The following is a 19227-nucleotide window of genomic DNA, read 5'->3' as shown; positions in this document are numbered from 1 at the left end:
AGAACAAATAGCACTGTACCTTCTAAAATGCCTATGGCAGCCTGGCAAATGCAATCCCTACTTCCAAGTTTTATTATGTTCAGAGTGATGATTGTTTGAAAGGGTTCACATTTGATCAGAAAACAGGCAAAATCTTTCCTAAGAGAAATGTTAATGCTAAGCCTACTTCAAATTTTCAAATAAAGTAAAATAAGTGCAATAGAAATACCCAAATTATCCCCCTCCAGGTTTTTCCCATGAAGACTTCAAACTAACTTTAAACAAAGTGGGTAACACATGAAAATGGAAACACACCAACAAAAGGTTCTGCCACTGCAAGGGTTTCAGAAATGCTGTGTGTGTCAACTATTTGCAAAAAAATAGACAAAGCTGCTGTGGGTAAATGGCTATAAATATAAAACAGTAATGGGACATGAAGAGCTCTAAACAAAACCAGAAACATTGCCTGACTGAATTAGTAACTACAGCTAAATGCGGTTTTGATTCACTGGTAATTTATGGGTCTTTTATCTTTATGAATATAATAAGTAAAAGGAGCCAGAAAAAAAAAAGATTACAAATGCTAAATATATACTACTATATAATAATGGTAAATTTTCAGTATACCAAAAATACTTTAAAAGTCTTGGAGCATTTAAAAATAACACCACCACCAATTTCTCCTTTTTCTTGAAACCACATTTAACCTTCAGAGTGAATTAAGGCAAGACTAAATCACTGTTTCCTTGCTAAGAAAATGTAGGAAAAATAAACATCTGAGGAATTAATGATTTATATAATTTAGGTATTAAAAATTGAATATGGTATTATTATAAAGTTAATAGCAGGGAAAGTATCAATAAGAAAATTATATATGCAGAAATTTTTAAATTACTTCTCATGCCAGAGGATAGAGGGGCAAAATGAATCCCATTTTCACTACTTCATAATAAACTAGCACAGAATGAGCTTCACTAAGGTAAGTTACTTATGTGCTGTCTTTTATCCTTTACTGACTTGTTTGGTCTGTTACTTAAATCAAATTACCTGACACGAAATACAGATTACTGTTACATATGATTTTACCAAAGTTGGCCCAATATGGGCAGACAGAGCAGTAACTCACAGGCCAGAACTGGAAGGATGGTGATCTGGGAGTTAGTTAGCAATTAATGGCTTCTGATCAACCAGCTGGATCACTTATTTGATGATCCCTGACTAGCCTTTGCCCAAAGACAAACTAGGAAATAAAATTACTATATATGACATTTCCTATACAACATGGCTGCACTGCAACCCAACTGATTGCCTATGAGATAAAGAATCAGTCCCTTAACCTCAATGCTGTTTACCCAGGATATATTCAGAAGTGTGGTTTCACCAAAAAACACACTGCTTAGAAGTTGTGTTTTCCTGAAGGACTAAATTGGTACTAGCATCTCCACATCTGATCCATCTTTCTCTGGCTTACTCAGAATTACAAAAAAATGAGACTCAGGTATTACTTTCACCAAAGTATTCAGCTGTCAAAGGTACTGATATCTAACTATACTAAGCATAGTTATTTAACCTTTTAAGGCTTTCTACAGTTGTCCTTCCCCTTGAAAACAAGGCTTTATTTTTTATTATGAGCCTTCCAACACTAAGAATGCAACCAGGCTTTGTCTTTGGAGTGGCATGGGACAAGAGGAAACCAGAACCCCCAGCAGAAGGAAAAAACCCACCCTGCAGCGAGGACAGCAACACCATCCACACAAGAACCGAGACATCCATCCTGATGGCAGAGCAGCATCCCAAAAATGCTTCCCACATGCTATAAACCATTTCCACAGCTCACCCCCACTTTATACCTTCGAAGCTGGGGTCATCCAATAGCACCTCATAAAATAATGTTCTGTAAATGCTTTTGGTCTGCCATTGCTGTTGAAAACACAATCTCCAGTATTTAAATACAGATGGACTTAAACCCCATTTCATACCCAAATGGTCAGTAGTTAGACAGCATTGCATCTTCATTCAATACAGTAAAGCTTTTTGCATCCTAAGAAACCTGAGAAATGCTAAAAAAAAATCCAGGGGTGGCTTCATTTCAACCTCACCTGTGAGAGCATAAGAAGGTTCACAATTAGGTTTTTCTCTTTATTAAATGACAATAAAAAGACTTGATCACATTTATATATATATATATGTATGTATATAATATATATATATCCCCTCCATATAAAGTACGTATTATAGTTACTTAAAGGTTTGTGGAAGAGAGAAGTGCTTCCCAAAGAAGTAGTTAAAAAATAGAAAACTTTCAACAGCATATTTAAAAGCACTAACATTCAAGTGGCAATTTCTAAACAGCCCCCACCCCCATGTAGATCTTCTGTGGAAACGTTTTACTTCTTTAACACAAAAACTGCTTTTAAAAGGCAAAAAGCATTAAAGAGCAGCAACAGAAGACCCTAATGGTTAGTGCTTCCACTGAGAGAGAAATAAAAACCATTTCAGCAGCTAGGCATTGTAAGCTTTTTCTCATTCCTTTATATCTCTTTTGTTATCCTCTACTAAAATCAGAATGTGAAAGGAAATATCCACCACACATAAGGAGAAATCAGCTAATTTTGTGAGGAAATTCATCATTCAGTAGTTATTGTAAGCTCTAATATTCAGGTGTCAAGCCACTAAATTCTGTATTGCAAACGCACAACTGCTCTTAGAACAACTAATTAAAAAAAAAATATCGGCAATATAAGCCTTAAAGGAAATTGTCTCATATATTCTCAAACCATCCTGCAGCAAATAGCAGCTATACAAATTTGTAAGGATTTCAGTCTTTGCAGTGACTGGAAGCAATGTAATGGATAGCATATGAAATGAAATGGTTTTGCTTGATGAGGGCTGAACATGCTTTGAACAGTAAACCAACTGGGATTAAATATTCTAATTCTCAATCTTATAAAACACTATGATGGACAGCTTTGTCAAGCTCATTAATACTAAAGCAACTGCTGATAATTGCTCCAGGTTTCAACCTCTAATTAAAGCTAAGTGGCTCGATTTGCATATAGTAAACAATAGAAGTTTCTTGTGATCAGACTCCCAAAGGCCTTACTAGCTTCACAAATACAGTATGATTAAAACTTGAATGCTAATTACAGTTAATTTCTCAATGCAAATAGGAGTAATTCAGTGGATATTTAGGTCTTTCTAGCTTAGACTTAGCACAGTAGTTTATCTAAATGCACCCCAGACACTTACCAAAAATAACACACCAGGAAGAACAAAACATTCCACAACTCTCCCTTCTCTCTCAGGCTTAATAAAATGATGTCAAATGTTATCAAAAGCATTAACATAAATTGAGCAAGGTAAATCAATTAGCCTTTCTCCATTTGTTCTGTTTATCTAGGTAACAATATAAAAAAAACAAAGCACTGCTAATTAAAAATAGTTCTGACCAAGCTACAGTGTTCACATTACAAACTTTGGTAGTATTATTAAAAAAAGACTTTACAAAACAACCCTTATTTTAAACATAGTCTGTGTAATGAAAAAAAAAAAACAAAGCACAAAAACAACAACAACAACAAAAAACAAAAACAGAAAACAAAAACAAAACAAAAAAAAGTGAAATCTGCATCTCTTGGGAAAACAAGCAAGATGCAGCAAAACGCTAACAATAACACAATTCTAATGTATTTGTAATCTCTCCCTCAGCTTTCTGTGTCAACCAGAAGTAAAGAGGGAGTAGGAGAATGAGAAGTAGGAACTATTTTCCCCATGTGAACTAGCAGCCAGCACTGTGGCAGCCTCCAGCCTAGGTTAAGGAAGGAGATTGGTGTGCCAAGCTGCACATCCCTGCCTGCAGAGGAGGAGGATGTACATAGCACCATGAGCTGCAGGACGAGCTGAGATGAATCACTCTTACTCACAGCCAGCCCCTCTGCTCAGCAGCACACACAGTACTTGGTGTTTGGGATGTGCCAGCCCTTTTTTTATTAATCTGCTTGAAAAAAACCTTAGATACTCTCCCATCTGCTGTACTTCAAAATCCTGTGAGGACCAAAGAACAAGTTTCTATAATGAAGTGACAAGTCACCTAAGAACAGCTCATCCACAGGTGCTATAAAAATACTAGTGCAATGCTGACAATATCACTGGCTAATTACTGATTCCATACGTACCAAAGTTAGTCTTCTTCCTACTTCTATAAAAGCTGCATTAATGAGTCAGGTTATGATTTCCATTGACAGTCCTTAGTATTGTTACATACTTCCACACTCCTTCAGTTAAATAACAGGTGGCAAGTGAGTTATTAGGATTCTGAGATACCTGTTTCACAACAGCTGCACCATGCTGAGAAAAGTAAACTTCATTTCCCATGTAAATATTTACATATGGATAAGGCCTCCATGGGGTGGCCAAGGCACTCCTGCATTGCTTTGAATAGAACCATCCTCTGCTGCAGCCTGCCCCTGTCCATATCAGCCTTTATGCTTTCCCAAGGGGAAAAAAAAAAACAAACTTCCAAGTCGTACCATGAAAATATTTACTTGGTAAATACCTCATTGTCTTTTTTCCCTTCCTCTTCAGAGAGCTTCCATTTTAATTGGAATTTTAATTTTTCCATTTTAATTTTTTACTAGCCTCTCATCCTGACATTTTTGTAGAGGATGCAACCCTTAAATCACCCCAAAACACCTGAAATTTTGCTTTTTCTTGACCCAGAATTCCTTTATAAATAAAAATAGTAAAAAAATCCAACACTTGCTATCTAGTCTGCCTCCTTCCAGTTCCGAGATACTGTACCTCAAACTATGTTCTGCAGCCAGGTAACTTCTAAAGTTGTATTATTCTTTACTCTTTCTGTCAGTGATCCTACAATCTGTCCCCCTCTAGACTTAATTTCCTAATCACTTCAGCTTGTCTTTTTTTACATGCTGGATATTACTACAGGAACGTTCAAAGTGTACCAAGGTTTTTAAACCCCCTCTCAGTCAATCCCAAAAGAATGCAATCCTTCCTGCACGAAGCTCTCACACTCAAGCCTGTCACCCAAACACAAGCGCTCACCTTACCTTGCTAGGAAAACACATTAAAACCAAGGTCAGAAAAACAAATCGAATGTAAGATCAGCATTAGTTCTCCATGCACAGTTTGGGTTCATAAATTGGCTACAGTTTATGAATCCAAAAATCGATCCATATGAACAATCTGGCTGCAGCCAGGGCACATGCTGGGAGGGAAGTGTACTCCTGTACTCAACTCCCAGTAGATGTCCAACTATTTGCAACTACTCCACTGCTGGGGCTTTGTCCAACACTACTCCTTGTGGCAAATGTCACCTATTAGCTTTCAAAGTATATCAGCATTTTGGTCTATTAAATTAGGACTTTCCATAAGCTTTTAACAATTTTTGTTCTGTTCAAGTGATTGGAAAGCAGGGACCATAATCTGTGATAAGCACATTTAAATGGCTTGCAGCAAAAGCTGAGGCATTTCTGAAGTGAAACCCCAAGTGCGCAATGATTAAGGGCACAATAAAATGAAAATTTGCATGAAATGGTGTGAGCCTTTGCACAAAAACTTAAGTTTTTGATGTTGTCTTGCTCTAAAATGTTACCCCCTTTGATCATTTCTATTGGTGCTTTTTTCTGACATCAACATGGTAACAAGTGATTTACCAGAATACGTACAGAGCCTTCCTTTTGCCCGTCGGAGATTTGATTATTACCTCTTGATGACAGTTGTTATGCCAGCTGAAGACATTTAGAGTGCTGAGAATTTATGAGATTTGCCTCAGATACACAACATGGGAGTTTGACACCAGTAGCTTCAGCTGAACCCAAACTTTTATCTCAGTCTGGGAGATAGCACTTAGGATCATTCAATTTAAAGACAAACATTTTCATTTATTTTGGGGGTGGGAAGGAGGTGATGGTTTGGTTTTGTTGGGTTACTTGAGTTTTTTCTTAAAACCAAGCACTTCCCAATGTGTGTACACAATTAATATCATTGTGTTCAAAAGCCCTTCAAAGATTTTATTTCTCCTGATAATAACTCAGATGAGGACAGTGGTGTAGCTGCAAGCTTATTGTTCACCATTAAGGGAGCCTACTGCATTAAAGGTTTTGATTTATTTATTCTTCAGTTTAAAACATCACAATGTATTCTGGAGGAGGTTAACAAATATAGTAAAACAACTGAAGGGAAAACAGGAAAGTGATCTACTGTACACATAACCTTTATAGATTTCATGCCACTCAAAATATTACATAAAACACCCTTTTATTCTAAGTGAGCCATCATTTGACATGAACTTAGCTCATTGACTCTAAGTTCAGAGTGGTGCTTCCCTTGGCGTCCACAGAACTCACAGGATTTACAAAACAAAAATTATCTACTGAGCCATTTAAAAAAATAAAAAAAAAACAACAAAAAACTTAAGAGTATAGAGGCACAAAAGGTTTCCTGAGACTTCTGTAAGGCAAAAGCCTCCACATACATTCACAACAGTTAAAGTTTTTTATTATTATTTCTGGGTTTTTAGTCCAGAGCAGGGCTGATCAGTTCCAAGGAAAAGAAAAGCCACAGTCCAGGGAACTTCTCTGCTTCAGCTAGCTAAAATCTAACTAAAAGCAAAGGAGAGCTCTCTCCCACTGCCTCAAACATCCCACTGGTTCTCCTTCTCCACCCCTTTCACTCTCAGATCTAGTTTTAAAGGTGCAAAACTTACTTCTGGGCTAAACAGATGAATGAGTATACAACTCAGCATCATGAAGTCACCCCAGCACAAAGTCCAAGCCCTTTTGCATGCCAGAAGATACACAGACTAGACATGCAATCATTTCAGTAGAATCTTCCCTGCTGACACTGATGCTGCCACACTCTCAGCTCACACCAAGGTAAAAAATGGATGCACAACCAGGAAAGCACCAAGTCTATCTCTCTCTCTCTAGGAATAGTTTAATTAAACAACATCACTTGCACACTTGTAACTTCACAAGAACAGGAAAGATTATATGTCTGATATATATATACCTTTAAGAAGACTTACTTCAAACACCTGACCTTCCTAACACCTGCCCCCAGTCCTGCTGGAGCTCCAAAGCATCTGCTTCTCATTAGCCTCTCCATAGTTCATCCAATTTGCAAGTTTGCCTTGGGAAGGATTTTTCAAGCACTTCCTGACCTATGCTTATGCTGCATTAATGCCTGAGTATTCCTGCCTATTTGCTATTCTCCTGTTTAAATTTAACTGCTGAGATTGGTACTGCTCAGAAGCCAGAATTAAAAGGGAATTGTTATCTTTAACTAACAAAACCCCTCACAATTCAGTCCAAACTACGCAACACTTTATTTGGCTGAAAATGCTTTTATTAAGTCCAGACTGTAATTTAGGTACTAGTGAGAATTTAACTTCCCATTTTCTGGAGCCTGTCATTTAACCAGCATCTCCCTGGCTCTTTTGTAGCTTTCCATTTTTTCCCCCAAACTACCTCATAAAAACTTGCAAGGTGCACGCATTTGTTTTATAAACCATCTCAGCTCTCCCTTCTCTACTGGGACTAAGTAAAAAGGAATTCAGGAGAAAGTGATTTTGTGAAATGATACTTTGCATACTTATTCAGAAAAGCCCTTCACTTGGGGAAAACGCAAGGGCTGGTTTTCTTAACAACAAGATAAAGACAAATTATTTCATTTATTCAAAATACATCTGCACTGGAAAAGAAAGGTATGATGGTAAATTGTACTAACACATTCAAGCCACCCAGTTCAAAGACTACAGATGGTGTGACTGTGATGGAGCTCTTTATGGTCTAGATTTGTGAGCATTTAGTCAGAAGAGGATAAGTTACTTCAGTCATCTCTGGTTCCTGCAGAAACTCTTCAGATGATGGTGGTAACACTGGATTAGGCCTTCCAAAAAATAAACCTGACTAAGGCCAAATACATGAGAACAGCAAAATATCTCCCTCCCCAAATATAAATGAGGGAAATGGATATACCACTGAAGTGATACACAATAAATGGTGATTAACAACATCAGCAGCTCCTGCTTTTAAAGACATCGATCACAAGCAATTTTAATTAAAGTGAAGTAGGTGAATTGGCTCAGCATCCATGAATTTATCAAGTGGGATGTTTCTAATGCCTGATTACAAGCTGTAGTCACTACTACCATCAGGCCTAAGCAGAATTAGCCATCATTAACATCATTAGCTTCTGGGGGTGAAATATGATGAATATACATCATCTTGAATGGCAGCTTATTCAACTGAACCAGTGTCAGGCAGCATTGCCACCTCAAAGCTTTCTAGCAATGTGGCTCTTGTAGCACCAAATGGTTGGTGGTCTAATGAAACTGTATTTTTCTTTTAAGAACACCAACTCTTAGTTTCTCTATTTTATTTTGAATATAACTGGATACGGTCCTATGGGCTTGCTTGCTTTCCTGAGAAGACAGAGAACTGAACGGGTGAATTATAAGCACTTAGATATTAATATTGCAGCAAAAATTGAGCTTTTATGTCACATTCTACCAGGGCAATGGAGAAGAGATGTGTTAGGGAGAGATAAACAAATGACAATCTTAGAAATCTGCTGCCTTAGCTGGGCCAGGATAAAACCTTGCTTCTATTTAATGCAACTCAGTGGCTTTGATAGTCACAGACCCTTAAAAATTTGACAGATTATCCAGAAGGGTTGAAATAATAAAGACACATGAGAATAAAGAACTAAAGGGTGATGAGGAAAGATTAGAAAATTGGATAAATAAATATCCTATGGGATTCAAACACTATGAAGCAAACTTTGAAGGATCAAAAAAGGGATGCACATAAACAGTGAGTGAGAAGAACAAAGAAACAAAGCTACAGACAACATAAGGACTTAAGACTGCAGTAAGTAATAACATCATGTTTGGAACAATGTGTTTCTCTGTTAAAGAATGAAAATATGGGACAACAGTAAATAAACAGGGGAAATAGAATGCAAAGGAGGCATGAATTTAGCAGAAAGAAAGTAAAAGTGACAATTTGATGACCTATATTTGTCTTGAACTTGTCCTTGTCACCAAATTTAGTCTTTGTGTATTTGAAAATGGAAGAACGGAAGTCAAACAGGAATGCTGGCATGTAACAAAAGTGTTACATGAAAATGTAACATGAGAAATGCTTTGTACCACTGTGTATTTTGCTTAAAAAAAAAAAATAAATAATCTGATCTACAATGATCCAAATAGAAAAAATGCTCACACAAGGACTCGAGACATAAATGAGAACTGAGTAGGAGATGAAGATTTAAGATCAATATCAGATACATTTTAGTGATCCAGAATCATTCATGGCAGCATTTCCTTCTTCTGCAGGAGGTAGGCAGGTACAAAGTTTTCCGTATTGCACAAATACTAAGGGACATGACAAGAGTGGGGGGAAGAGGAGGCACATTTTGGTTCCAACATGCCTGAGAAAATACAAAGAAGCACATATACAAAGGCAGGCACAGACAAATCCAGGGCACTCTGAAGTAATGAACACCAAGAAGTCACACTAAAACATCATCTGCTTACAAACTAGGAGGATCAATCCCATCACTACCATGCCAGGAAAATTCCCTGAAAAAAAGTATCACTCTCTCTCTGCTTGACTAAGGGAGGGATGCATTCCACAATATGGAATACCAACAGGTAATGAATAAAAAAATTTGTGGGGCATATGTTCTTGTCTTTCTTTTGGGTTCTGAAATGCTTTCCTTTTTCACACAGGCAGGGGGAAAACTGACCTTTGGTTATGGAAGTGTGGATAATTCTGCCCAAATGCTATGACTGGGATCATCACTCAGGGTTTCTCTCCAAACTACATTAGCATCGTGAACAAAAACAACTGTCTTGTGTGAGTTCAACCTCTCTGGAAGTGCATGGTTCTGTGGCTAATATTTAATTCAGAAAGGTTTAATGCAGCCAGTACATGTGAAAGAAAGTTCAAAAAGGTATGGAAACTCATAAAACCCAGTAATACACTGACTTAGCTCCTTAGAAAATATTTACAATGTGATATTTCAATGAGAATAAATAATTTTTAGTAAGACCACTAGTAAACTAAATGTGCTAATTACAATCTGCAGAAATGTGTGTTCTTGGCTTACAGCTTTCACTCATGCGGCCATCTTTTAGGAAGGGCATAACAAGAGCAAATGAAAAATTTATTTACCTATAATTGTCCCAATTAAAGTTATTCTTTCCCCTTTCTCCCTCTTCCCATCACAAAGACCCCCACGTTACAGACCAGCTACAACAGCAACACTGCAGAACAACAAAATGGAGAATTGAGACTACCTAGTAATGCGGCTTATTAAAGCAACACAGTTGCTTGTCTTTTACCATCTAGACAGTTTGTGGTCAAAGCTGAACCAGGTAAGTGAAAGGGCTGTATTAGCTTTTGTCCTCTGCTAATGCCCCTTCGTGCAGCATCTGAGCCCAAGCGTCCTGAGATCCTCCTGCTGGCAGAGGTCCAAGCACTTGCTCAGTTTTGGGCTGTTCCTGTCTGTATGCAAAACACTTCTGAACATGTAAGCTAAAGTGCTCATCCCTAAGGCAGAGTGTGGATATTCCTGCTCAGGAAGCATTGCACATATACTTAACAACAGGAAGAACTACATCAGGCCACAGCATCATCACTGTTACAACAAATAATTTCTGTATGATGCCTTGCTATAAAACATACAGATGATCATTGTCTGCCTCTGAGCTGCTTCTGCCACTCCTAGCCATAGTAAGCAAACACTGTAATACATTCCAAGCATCAAATTAAACAAACAAACAAACCCCCTTCCTCCTAGGAAATATACACTGGATATATAATCAGATAAGAACAGAAACAAAATTGAAATGCTAGTGATGGCCTACCTGCACATACTGGTGGGGCCACAACTTTCCTAAGCAATTTCCCCAATATTTTACCAACCTCCCACTTAAGAAATTATTCATGATCTCAAACCTAAATGTCCAATCCTGTATTTTCAGTCTGTTTCTTCTTGTCCTGTCCCCAGTGCAGAGAACAGTTTACTTTTACTCCTCACTAGCTTTTTATGTGTTAGGGGTTTTTTTTAATCTTCCTCTATGGGAAGCTGCTTTGCTGCCCACACAGGGCATTAGTCAACAGTGGTGGCTTGACTGAGGCAGTCCCTTCCTCAGTCACTCATCATTTCAAAGACTCTCTAAAATCTCCCCTAACTAATGGTAGGCTTAGCAGTTCACTGTCTTATCAACTCTCCTTCATTTTCTGTACAATATTCCCACAGGCAGCTCCACACAACATTAACTCCTTCTCTCTTCCTTCTGCCTGACCAGCTAACTCCAACCTATCCCTTGCATGACCACGTAGCCCTTCCTCCTCCTAGCACAGCCTCAAACACCAACTCCCTCTGGACCAACTAAGCCACTCTTTACAACGCCCATCCTCATTGGATGGGCAAGGCTGTTCCAATTTTTGGTAATTAGTACAGCTGTAATTCATCAGGGATGATTGCTTTTAGCACTGTTTCCATTCTCTTACAATCCATCCTCCCACACCCCTGTCCTCATCTTTTGTCTCCTCTAACCTTTGTTTAAAATCCTTGCACTCGACTTCTGGCATGTTTCTAACTTCATTTCTGCCTGAGACACTGTGTCTTTCTCTCACTGGACACAGTACCACAACAGGTAATTTCAAAGCTTTTCCTGTTTAATTGCCATTCAATCTTGGTTTTCCCATAACAGTGTAAGGTTGTCAACACACCTCCAGTGCATGATCCACTACAAACTTCAGCTTACTCCCTGAGGAATATCTGTCCAATGTTCCAATCATTTTTTCTCAATTGAATGAACATCTCTGTTTAGGTGTAACAATTTGCATTTTATCTCACTGAATGCACCTCATTTGAGGAAACCCTGATTGAAGAAACAGGGTTGCAATTCTACCTACCAAGATAATTTTGGAATAAATGGTTAGGAGCATATCCAAAACAAAGTAGCTGATTCACCTTTGATTAAGAAACGTATGGCCAACTACAGTAATTTCTGGAATCACAGGGAAAGATCACAACCTCCTCATTTGATGCCAAAATGATGATTAGGCAAACTGAAAAACTTGAAGAAGAAGATTAATTTTTAAGGATATTATCTGAAAAATATCTAAAAAGAAGAAAGCTAAAAAGGAAAAAAGAAGAAGAGGAAGGCTAAGCTGGAGAGAGAGCTGAGTCTTGAAAATACAACATCAGTCATATCATAGCTTACAAGTTAAACAAGTGTTTCAAAGAAACAAATTAAGTGGATTTATGATACTGTGGAAATTTCCTTCCAAAGCAACTCTTCTGATTGATGGATATGAATCTATATCAGAAAACAAGAGGAAAAAGCCAACCTTTAGGAATTTCAGACTTATTGCTATGGTAACATTCTCAGCAAGAAATAAGTTTTGTTGGAAACAATAAAAAAACACTTTACTTTTCCCTAAAACATAATTCTACAGCATAAGAGAACAAGGCAGGTAAAGGCAAGAGTGTAAACCAAGCTGCCAGACCAATACACAACAGTGCACCTTTTTAAGCATCTTCTACAATTCAAATAAAATTCCTCTTTCATGAATCTTATAATTCACAACAGGAGGAGTTGAAAAACACACAGGGTTTGAAATAGATATTGAAGATTCAGGCATCACAGAGGCTAAATGTGTCTCCACTCAAATGAAGCTCAGTGAAACTGTGCAGCCTAGCAGGAGTACAGTTTCCTGTTGAAAGTGGATACAAACACCACAAATATTGGTGCATACCTATTTTTAAAATCCCTAATTACAGGTTTAGATGAATATTTTAGACAATGAACAAAGTTTGTTTGTTTCTTAAGTGCTATAAACAGGTAAGCAGCAAGTACCTTTCTTGATGCATTTTTACATACTGCTCTGAATAATTATTAAGTTGTGTTTCTGTAGAAACAAGTTGTATTAATTTGCCAGTGACAGACAAAATATAATTAAATTACCATTGTTTAAAATATAATTAAATTACCATTGTTTAAAGAAACACCTAAAAAAGGATAAGAGCTGAAATTCCCTGTAGATTAACTTAATTGTAAATGAAAGAAATATTTATCTAATGAAGCCTCAAATAATACTCTAATTTTAAAGTCCCTGAAAATGCACAGCTAATACCATGCATTTGCACAGTGACTGAAGACCCCTGGAATGTAAGCAAAACATGGATTTCAAAAAGCATGTCCTGATCCTATTTAACATACTTTGCTAAAAAGCTCCCCAAAATGTAGCATAAGCTGTGTGCACAGGAGGGACACATTCAGAGCACAAAAACACAACCTACTCTCCCAGGAATATCCCATCATTACAGGTCACTGGCCATACTACATCAAGCTTTTCCACTAGACTGGATGATGAGCAAATCAGCCCTTGAATAGGCCCTCTCACTGCTGAGCTATTTCTAGATGCCCTTTTGCCTTTTTATATACTTCAGACAGGAGGAGCAGTGTGGTTGTTCTGAGAAGTCCAGCTAAGAGGTTTTCCCTGGAGCAGGACAACTTTCTGCATTCATAGCACAAACCCCCAGGCAGGAGAGGGATTTTTTGGTGTGATGTTTCTTTTAAAGCCACACCAAGCTAATCTAGCAAGATTCTAGAACAGCATGAACTCTTCCCTACCTCACTCTAGGGGACCAGCAGGAAAAAAAAAATCTGTATTTTGTATATAATGTTGTTAATATAATTGGTGATAAGCAGAGCTCCTTCTGGAAGTCAAAAAGCCACGTTCTTAGAGGATTTCCTCCTGCCCCCTTTGGTCCCCTATAATTCTCCCTTCAAGGTAGAGGTCAGAGGGTGCAGGCTAAAGAAATGCTTCTTGTTAAAGCTTTACAATTCACCCCCTGCCAACATGAAGTGTTCCTGAAGACTGCAATTCCCAACACAGTCCTGAACAACAGCAGAGTTGCAGTCCCAATCAGAATCCCTCCATTTCCCTACCCATTGTGGAGGAAGCCTGCCCTGCCTTCTGAGTGAGGGACCAGCACCAACTTCCCTTCTCTGCAAACACACTGCAGCTCTTTTGGCTTGGATCCCACCCACAGTAACACACACCATCTTTTTTATTTTCTGTGCAGTTCATTAAGTCCCAGTATAACTGGGATCCTGGCTCTAACTGACAGCAATTGATTGATTTCTTTTTTAACCACAAGCTAAGTCTGAATTAAATAGGTGGCAGGGGAGCGTTTGATGTTCAGAAAGCTTCCAGGGTATCAGATGGCTTCAAAGAAGTGCATGCAAAGAAAAGCAGGATGAGAGGTCCCATGAAAAACTTAGAGCACATAGAGTAAATAATTTCAAAGACTGTGTAAACAGGCGAACAATTTCAAATCTGAAAACAGTGATTACAACTCCCTCAGTCTGCCTGATAACCTTACAATTAATTGGCCTGTAAGGCTCTTATTTTGAAAACCAGTACAGAAAAACATGGGGGAAAGCACCTATTAGACTGTTTTTTACTTCATCTTCTTTCACTAAAGATTTGGTGCCTCTATGTATTTCCAGTGTTTCAGACAGCAGAGATTTAATTGATGCACGATAGCAATCCCTAGTACTGTGCAAAGACGACCAATATGAAAATACAAATTTTTTACCATTAAGAGATTAATCTGAACATTTAAGAAAATTAATTTGCTCAAACATCAACTATTTACTCTCTTTGGATTGCCTTAAATATTTTTTCTCCCATTCAGCTGTACCAACTTAAGTGGAGATAAACAGAAACCTGTCTCAAGTATCCTCTTTCACCAGACAGAGGATTATATAAATAAGACTCATCCAAGACAAAAGCTTCACCCTGACCACACAAATATTCAGACAGTGGCACGAGTGTCCCAGAGGGAGCACAGCTGCTTACAAAAAAATTGCTGAGGAAAAAGCAATGTGTGGATTTGGAAAAGCAAGATAAGAAGGACACATACTAACACAAACTTGGGTAACCTGGAAGGCAGATGGTGTAGATAACCTGAGAGAGGCTAACTCTGTACAAAATCACTGATATGGTATTTGGAACCTCATATTGAATATAAAATGTTTGAGAAAACAGGATCAGGAGACAAATGTCAGGAACTGTGGAACTCAGGATTGCCTGAGGATGATCAAATTTGTTCCTGAGGCTTTTATTCCTGCCTTAATGGCTATGCAGATCCTCACTGACAGCTGGGCTGCTGGTGGATTATGAACCTTGGCAAACACTCTGATGAGCATTTCATTACATTCCCTCATCTTGTTTTTTTTTTTTGTTTTTTTTTTTTGTTTTTTTTTTTTTTTTTTTTTTGTTTTTTTTGTTTTTTGTTTGTTTGGTTTTTTTTTTTTTTAAGATACCAAGATGATAACCTGTTCAGATGAGATATCAGTGCTCCCTTAGGAGTTAGCCACAGTTGCTCTCATCCATGCCTGCACACTTTGGATGTGAATGCAACCTAAATTCCTATCAGATACACAATATAATTGCCCTGTTGTCACACACGCGATGATATTGTTCTCTCTTCCCCTCCATAAAGCTGCATCTCAGAATTTACACAGTATTTCAAGGCTTTTGCTTCCCATCCTCAGTGTGCAAAACAGCTACAGACACATACATATAAGAGAGTTTGGGTCTATTTTGATTCCTATTCCTGTTCTCCTCAGTCCTCTTTGAACTGAAATACAACCTCCATGGCACCCATCATTTCTCCAGAGGCAGATCAGCAATATGTAACAGTGAAACAAGTAACTGCTTTAAGTACATCTAATTTGAGACTTATCATTCAGGACCATTTCCTCATTGTGCTGGTTTTCCAACACACTTTGACTATTTGTGAACTGGGTTTTTTTTCCTCACCATATGGTACTCCATCATTTCCTGTGCTGAGTTCCACTGTAGTTTTCAGCTACATTCCTGACCTCTCTTCCATTGAAACAAAGGCAGAAACTCTCTTCTGGTACTGAAGTGGATGCTGATGAGGTTATATTCACAGTCTCTGATCAACTGTTATCATATATCTCTGTCATTTTCTAGTGGTTGCAACACTGCCTATTGCAGTATCATTTGTACATGTAATCAATGAGGTGTTTATATATTCTTCAAAAATCATTAGAATGTTAAATTAAACTGTATTTAGTGGTGCACCCTGAGTCACCCTGCATGCTTTGGTCCAGCTCAATACACTGCCATTCATCATCACTCTCTATTCATAATGCCTCCAGCAATTCTATCTTCTTTGAGACAATTCATCTTCAAAATATTTTCAATTGTGGTGGGGCTTCTTCCTCTTTTTGCAATAATTTCTAGACTTGTCCTTTCTGTTTTGAAGGCAACAGATCTGTGTTGTTACAATCTAATGTCTTCCTGCTTCCTTCTCAGTTATTACAATTGCTAGTGAACCAGTGGTCTCTGGTTTAGTTAATTCTTTTGACATACTGCAACTTGCTATGAGCAATACCTATTTATTTATTTGTCATTAACACATAGCTTTTCCTCCTTTTATTAATTATCTACTTTAAAATTCCTTGTTTTTCCTCTTTCACATATTTATTTCATCTTCTTGTTAAAGAGGCAATCAAAATAGGCCATCTGTCAGCACATTCTCTATTGGGTTTCTGCAAGCCTCAGAAATCTGAAGATATTTTAATTCACTTTCTTTACCTTCCGTCTACACCTACAGTACAGGATCTTGTGAAACCAATTTACAATTTGCATTTTTTTCCTCCAGACTCACAGTAATCTACTGCTCCCTAATTAAATGAATTCTACATTTTACATTTCTCCAGGCTTGACTTGTTCACTAGGATAGACACTCAAGTAGCCTTCATTTCCCAAGGCATCACTGAAATCACTGAACTTAGGGCTTTGCAGAACAGTCCATGATTTGTCATGTGGCCTTTAAAATCCATTTTGCTTGCTAAGCTTCTAAATGCTGCTATGAATGAATGGCTCTTGGCTCCTGTTCAGTTTGTGCAGCTGTGTTCTGCAAGTGTGGGTGTTGAGTATTTTTTATCTCAAACAGGTGCACAGTCAACAACTCTTAACCAGCAAGGAAGTAACCTGTGGACAATTTCTCCTGTGGTTATCTTTTCTCATTAAAATATCAGGCCAGTTTTCATGAAATATCAGGCTAGTTTCCACAAGAACAATCCCTTTTTATTATTCCATGTTAAACATCATGCTAAGACCTAGAATGTCCTAAAAATTACAGACTCCCTACAGATATAAGCATTACCTGCATTGACCAATGCACACTGAAGTTTTTCCTTTGTTATTTCAATACTTTTTTTTTACACCCTTTCATAATAATTATTCTATTTTCTTTTTCTCACATCATATTAGGAACTTTATTCACACTAACCTGAATGCCCCAAATTGCACAGAGCAGGCAGAAACAAGGATGGATGTAGGAGCAAAGCCCTTACTGGCTCCAGTGAGAATCACAGCAGGACACAAACATCCTTCAGTGTTTTGAACAACACCAGAGAGGGGTTCAAAACATGCCCACCAACCAAAGATTGTTTACAGCTCTAATTCTTATGCCTAGAATTGAAAACAACAACAACAACCCAAACCCACCAAAGAAAACAAACCCCACAATGGTTTGTATAATGGCAAAAAGAGGGATTGCTGGCACCATTTTGAAAAGCAGAGAGAGGATGTCATGAGCACAAAGAAGAGCAGAGCTCTTTTTCAACAAAAAGAAATGAGTGATATTTATTGGGTCTGACTCTGAAGGGCACATCTAACTTCAGTTCAAAGCCCCTCTCCTCAAAAAGCTTTATTTTCCATTTGTGATATTTCAGTGTTAATAGCTACCCTTTAATGAATATTACATATTCATATAACACCACTGGTTCAGCTTATATTTTGTAAGATTGTGTGTATGTATGCATTTGAAGTTGCCAAGCATATGTGTTATCATATAACCAGCCAAAATGACCCTAAAAGTGTGAAGTCAGGCTCAGAAAGCAAATTCTTTCTCAAATCTACAAAGGACTAACCTATGCAGATGTGAAGACTTAAGCTGCAACTGTGTGAGCTACAGAATTAAAGCTCCAGATCTGGGGAGAGAAAAGCTCCTTTTCTCTGTGGCCTTTGAAAATTTAGCACTTTGAGGTACAACACTGTACTGCATTTCAAGTTCAATGAACTTTATAGTTCCATGAAATATCACATAATAGGCTATTTTATGATTGATTTTGGTGAGAGGGTGCTAAAAACCACTGACAATGGACCAATACCCTTATTTTTAGGAAGAAATATTAATGGGTAGAATAAACAACAAATTAATCACTTCTCAGCTATTCAGGAGGCTATACTGCATGCAGTTATCCTCCTGACCAGTGGCTTCTTAGGGTTTTTAAAATAAATAATACAGTATAAGAATGAGCCATGGGACCAGCTTCCTCCCTTCTTTTATGAGACAGCTGCTTGTACTCCTACTACCAGGCACACTTTCCCTAACTATTAAAATAAGCTTATCCCTTTCATGTAGCAATTGTTTTGGCCAGATCATGCTGAAGTTTTTGGCTTTTCATAGCATGAAGAAATATAAGTCAAGAAATATATCTGGAAGCTTATAATCATAATTATTCTACATCAAGGAAAGTAAGATTCAGACTAGAAAGAACAATAATGTCTTCTCCCACATTACTTACGATTGATCTGATGTTGTATTCTTTTGCCAGTTTCAGAGAGGACTTATAGCAACTTGCTAAGTTTTCTTTATGAGTGTCAGTGAGGTGGCCTCTTGCAATTGGCCCAACAGTATGGATCACATCTGCAGTGAATAAAAAAAGAAGATAAAGAAACATTAAAGATGCTACTGTATTGCACATCAATCCAATCGGGCATTAGAGCTACACACAAAGGTAGGAGCAACAATGAAAGCAAAAGTATTTAACTGGAAAACACGTCATAATCTACACGTGCAATAATTAAACATAAATCGGTAAAGGTTAAATTTTGAAGAATTTGGACTAAAGGAGAAAATGAGAAAGATACAGTGAATGCTTGTTACATGTCTATGCAATGCACACACAGGACAGATGAAATGTTTGCACAGATCCTCTGAATCGTAAGGCCTCTACAACTGTAAATACTGTAGAATGTTGAAACAGTTATTCTCACTCCTTGAAGTCCACTTGCTGGGAAAGTTCACAACACAAAACCTCACCACATTGCTGGCGATACACCAGCCATCTTTGTTTTTTCTCAGCAACCA

The 19227-nt window shown here is 37.7% G+C and overlaps 1 protein-coding gene across 1 annotated transcript in view; it reads right to left on the bottom strand.

Annotated features, from left to right (window-relative positions):
* The window catches only part of MACROD2 (mono-ADP ribosylhydrolase 2), an 869266-nt gene that overhangs the window by 335243 nt on the left and 514796 nt on the right, over positions 1-19227 (bottom strand). Inside the window, exon 6 of the mRNA XM_062489395.1 lies at positions 18662-18783. Coding sequence (XP_062345379.1) covers positions 18662-18783 — 122 coding nt within the window. The remainder of the gene's footprint in view (positions 1-18661; positions 18784-19227) is intronic.

This window comes from Cinclus cinclus, chromosome 3 (assembly GCF_963662255.1).
Source record: "Cinclus cinclus chromosome 3, bCinCin1.1, whole genome shotgun sequence".
Taxonomy (NCBI): Eukaryota; Metazoa; Chordata; class Aves; order Passeriformes; family Cinclidae; genus Cinclus; species Cinclus cinclus.
The sequence above is the reverse complement of the archived record's forward strand: the minus strand, read 5'-3'. Positions and strand labels throughout refer to the sequence as shown.